The following is a 1,722-nucleotide window of genomic DNA, read 5'->3' as shown; positions in this document are numbered from 1 at the left end:
AGTGAAGGAAAAAAATGAAATTTAATAAAAAACCTTGTAGGTGAGAGGGGGATGGTAGGCGTTGGGTGGGTTGGGTGTGTGGGTCTGTGGTGGATTGGTGAGGGTAGGTATTAGGGTGGGAAGGTTGAGAAGAAGTTTTGAAAAATATTTTCCATTCTCTTTATATATTTTTGAATTATTAGAGCCTGAAAGGAGGAACGCGTACGGTTGCTTCATTCTTCCACTAAGTATCACAAGTTTACAGTGGTTGTTTATTTATAGACATGGAAGATTTAATTTGAAATTAACAAGAAAAATAGCATAGGAAGATCTCGGCTAATCTCTCTACTTTGAATTAACTCACACTTCTTTCCCACTAATTTGTGAATATAAGCTAGTTTATTAATGTTTTGTTGACCAAATGAGTAAAAACAATGACCTCGAGCAACCTCTTTTTTTTTTTAATTAGTTTATTAATGTTTTGTTGACCATATAATGTTTTTTTTTTTTCTAGTATGTATAACTGGATTAGTAGTCATTTAAAGTGCACTGAGATTTCACAAGATAATGTTGTAGTTTTAAGATACATTTAAATGTTATGTAGGATGTTTATTATCCATGTTAGGTACAATAAATGCCAATGTTTTATATGTGCTATATAGCACTCGGTCTCTTTATTGAAGAAAATAATCTGGCCGATTTGCATCTGAAAATCCGAAACTAGGTATTCATGCAATTTTTTCATCTGGAAATTGTATATATAACACTACTCTTCATTTGCAAAACTGAACTATAAAGTGACTTTTGGACGACAATTATTACTAAATAGAAAACAAAATAAATAAGAAACCAAAAGAAGCAAAGATACATTAAAGAGAAATGGAACACATCAAATAAACTTTTGATTGTTGTTGCGCTAATATCTGATTGTGATTAACCATATTGATTAATTCTCGGGAGGAGCCAATCGAAGAGCTAAAGGATCATCAACAGGTAACTGAAGACGTTGATCCTGTACATTAAGTGGAGCCACTCGAAGTGGTATCCGATCAATTGGTGACGAAAGACGTTGATCTTGTAACTTGAGTTGTATTCTCCTTTTAACGGCCTTCTCTTCCGCCTTTATAGCGAAGTTACGAACACCTATAAGTTGTCTTTTATCCAGGTCAAAGACAGTCTTTTCCCCAAGATATAACTGGCTAAATAGCTGTTCCATTTCCTTTTCTTCAGTTTTTTGCTGCTCAATTTTCTTCATCTTAGCATCCATCTCTTTCATGAGGAACATTTCATTTGTTGTCAACTTCTTAAGCCTCTCTACCAGTGGTTTATCTAGATATCTCATCAAGAGTTGTTTAAATTTATCTCTTGATGGCCACTCATATACAGCATTTTTTTTATCAGGGCTGAAAACAATAATACCAATTTCTACATCACATAGAACAGATAGCTCTTCTGCTTTCTTAAACAAAGTTTCCATCCTTTCTTGAAGAACAACTGATCTTCTATGCTCATTAACCATTTTTCAGGAAAGACCTAAAATACACTTTCTATTTCAACTGTGGAAGTTTAAAGGTATAAAATAAAGTATATATGGAGGCTTGCGAGGGCAGCTATATATCTTTCAATGACCTACTTTTAGGACATATATAGAAAATCCATCTATCATATCCAGACATGGTAATAACATATAAATAAGTGTATAATTGGAAAATTGGGTGTTCACACTTTTATTGAGGTAATAAT

The 1,722-nt window shown here is 33.2% G+C and overlaps 1 protein-coding gene across 1 annotated transcript; it reads right to left on the bottom strand.

The window, feature by feature from the left end:
• Window positions 1-925: 925 nt before the first annotated feature.
• LOC109213862 (MADS-box protein JOINTLESS-like) lies at window positions 926-1,498 on the bottom strand. Its single transcript, XM_019377701.1, has one exon. It carries the CDS (start codon window positions 1,496-1,498, stop codon window positions 926-928), a length of 573 nt encoding a protein of 190 aa, XP_019233246.1.
• Window positions 1,499-1,722: the final 224 nt, after the last annotated feature.

This window comes from Nicotiana attenuata, unplaced genomic scaffold (assembly GCF_001879085.1).
Source record: "Nicotiana attenuata strain UT unplaced genomic scaffold, NIATTr2, whole genome shotgun sequence".
NCBI classification, from domain to species: domain Eukaryota; kingdom Viridiplantae; phylum Streptophyta; class Magnoliopsida; order Solanales; family Solanaceae; genus Nicotiana; species Nicotiana attenuata.
The sequence above is the reverse complement of the archived record's forward strand: the minus strand, read 5'-3'. Positions and strand labels throughout refer to the sequence as shown.

Bases quoted from the DNA above. Each gene is read 5' to 3' on its own strand.
- LOC109213862 (XM_019377701.1), bottom strand. From the start codon at position 1,498: ATGGTTAATGAGCATAGAAGATCAGTTGTTCTTCAAGAAAGGATGGAA.